The 2500-nt window shown below is 47.2% G+C and overlaps 1 protein-coding gene across 1 annotated transcript in view; it reads right to left on the bottom strand.

The window, feature by feature from the left end:
* Positions 1-2500, bottom strand: part of creb3l2 (cAMP responsive element binding protein 3-like 2) — a 28593-nt gene that overhangs the window by 10457 nt on the left and 15636 nt on the right. Inside the window, exon 2 of the mRNA XM_060038634.1 lies at positions 1-198. This exon is cut by the window's left edge and continues 94 nt beyond it. Coding sequence (XP_059894617.1) covers positions 1-198 — 198 coding nt within the window. The remainder of the gene's footprint in view (positions 199-2500) is intronic.

Here is a 2500-nt window from a genome sequence, read left to right as displayed (position 1 = left end):
GGGGGGCTGGGGGGAGCAGGGAGACAGGTCGTCGTCGTCGTCGTCGCCGCCGCCGCCGCAGCCCCGGCCGCACATCACCCCCCCCTGGCCGGACTCCAAGACCTCCATCCCGTCCCGGACCCCCGACAGGAAGGGGTCGCTGAGGAGCTGGCCCAGCAAGGCATCGTGGGTAAGGTCGTCCAGGAACTCGGAGAAGTGCTGTGAGAAGGAAAATAAAACGTAAAAAAAAATTAATTGACATTTTACATCTTTTTTTTTTATTCACCTCAATTCAATTCAAAATGCTTTATTGACACAAAGGTTAAAAAAACAGCTTTGCCGATGCAACAATGTGTTGGAAACAAAGGAAGGTGTAGAAAACACACTGACACTGGCTGGAGAAAATCCACGGGTAGTAGCAAAGTTTCACATAAATACATTGAAAGCTAACAACCAATCACTGGTCTCCGGTCGGCTCCAGAGGCTCTACTCCTCCCACAAGGCCCGGCAGCCCAACAGACCGCTACTCCCCCCCCCCTCCCCCCCATTGCTAACCCAATTGAAACCCAACCCCACATAACAGAGAGGAGGAGTGCTGCATAGCAATTATACACTTCTACCAGAGACAGGGTCAGACCCAGAGACAGATAATTACAAAGTCATATAAGCAATGTCGTCTCCAATACCAAGCCTGTCATTACAGACCATTAAAACTTTTTTAAAAGAACGATTATCGGGACTTTCTTTTTTTAGTTTGAAACTCAGAAGCACCTCGCAGTGGCTCTCCAGCTCAACAGGAAATAGCCAATCACAAAGCGGTAAATAAAACAGAGGTTTACCAAAGCAGCTGAACATTTTCCCACACCATCCGGAGCTGTGTGTGTGTGTGTGTGTGTGTGTGTGTGTGTGTGTGTCTGTGTCATGTCTGTCATGTGTTTGTCTTTTTGTGTCTGTGTATGCCTACAATGGTGACTCGCAGTGGGGCGAGACAATGAAACACACACACACACACACACGCGCGCACACACACACACACACACACACACACACACACACACACACACACACACACACACACACACACACACACACACACACACACACACACACACACACACACACACACACACACACACACACACACACACACACACACACACACACACACGGCTGAAACCAAACAAACCGACCCAACCTTCTCCTATCTTATTTCCTTTGGAACATTCAACCCAATACATCCCCCCACCCTACCACCACCGCATCATCCAATCCTGTCTGTAGGGTTGTTCTTAGTGTGTGCGTGTGTGTGTGTGTGTGCGTGTTTTGAGGAACCCACAAACTCCTATCTGTAATTAAGTCGTGAATGCAGTGATTAGTGGTAGGGTAGGGGGCGAGCATGAGTGAGTCAAGGTGTGTGTGTGTGTGTGTGTGTGTGTGTGTGTGTGAGACCTCTCTCTCTCTCTCTCTCTCTCTGCAAAGAGGTATGCAGGATATGTGATGGGGTGATAATTTGTCTGTGAGACACTGAGCCAGTAAGTGTGGGTATAAATAGACCATCAATAGAAAATGCCCTCAAGAGTATTCAAGTTATAAAATGGTATACAAAACACTAAATTGATTCTGGCTTGGCATATTGGAGCATCAACTCAGTCACTGAGCAAGCGTGCGTGCAAGCATATTTATTTTTTACGCATTTCAGTACCGCTTTCCTGACTGACATTGTCTATGTACCGATGTAAATAGGCCATGATTTTTGTTTCGATCGCTTAAAATACCCACTTTCGGAACGCTTCTAAGCCACGAGAGTAGGAGAGCTGAACAGAAATCAGGAGGGAGTATGAGCAATATACTCAACATCCCTTCCCCTGTGCCCCCTCACACAAGGAAACACATTTTTCATGGGTGTGTGTACCAGTAAGTTCATCCTTCCATTTCCAACCCGTGCCAATCCCATTTTCCACTCTTAAAAAGACCACTGTTGAAAGCCGGTGGTGTGGTGGTTTTCATTGAGTATGACAGTGAAGGTTTTCTTACTGCATGAGCTTTTATTCTAATAGCCTAGTTTTGAACACAGGCATACACTATGAGTTCAAACACTCATGATTCAAACACTCAACAACTCTGCATAAGAATGTTCTGCCCTGCAGCCCCAAACTAAGGTGAAGGAAATGTACATGGCAGGTGTTACTCTTGGGAATAAACACAGCTGCAGGAGTTCGAGGTGTGTGTGTGTTTGTGTGCATGTGTGCACATGCCTGTGTGCGTGTGTGCATGTGCGCATGTGTGATCCTGTTCCGACTCCTCAAACAACTCATTCAGCCACTGAGAGTGACAGGTGAGACTTTGCACCAAGCTCATCATTTATTTAAAAGGTAAACAGACCAAGCGTTCCCGAGTGCAACTTGCCCGTTGGCGAAAGCACACGACGCACAAAGGCCCGCCAGAGAAGAGAATGGCAGCCAACCTCTGCATCTGAGATAGGGTTGTGTTCAAACCGAATCCAGTGTTATCTTCTCTCTTT

Source organism: Gadus macrocephalus, chromosome 19 (genome assembly GCF_031168955.1).
Source record: "Gadus macrocephalus chromosome 19, ASM3116895v1".
NCBI lineage: Eukaryota > Metazoa > Chordata > Actinopteri > Gadiformes > Gadidae > Gadus > Gadus macrocephalus.
Note: the sequence above shows the minus strand (reverse complement) of the source record. Positions and strands in the feature narration are given on the sequence as shown.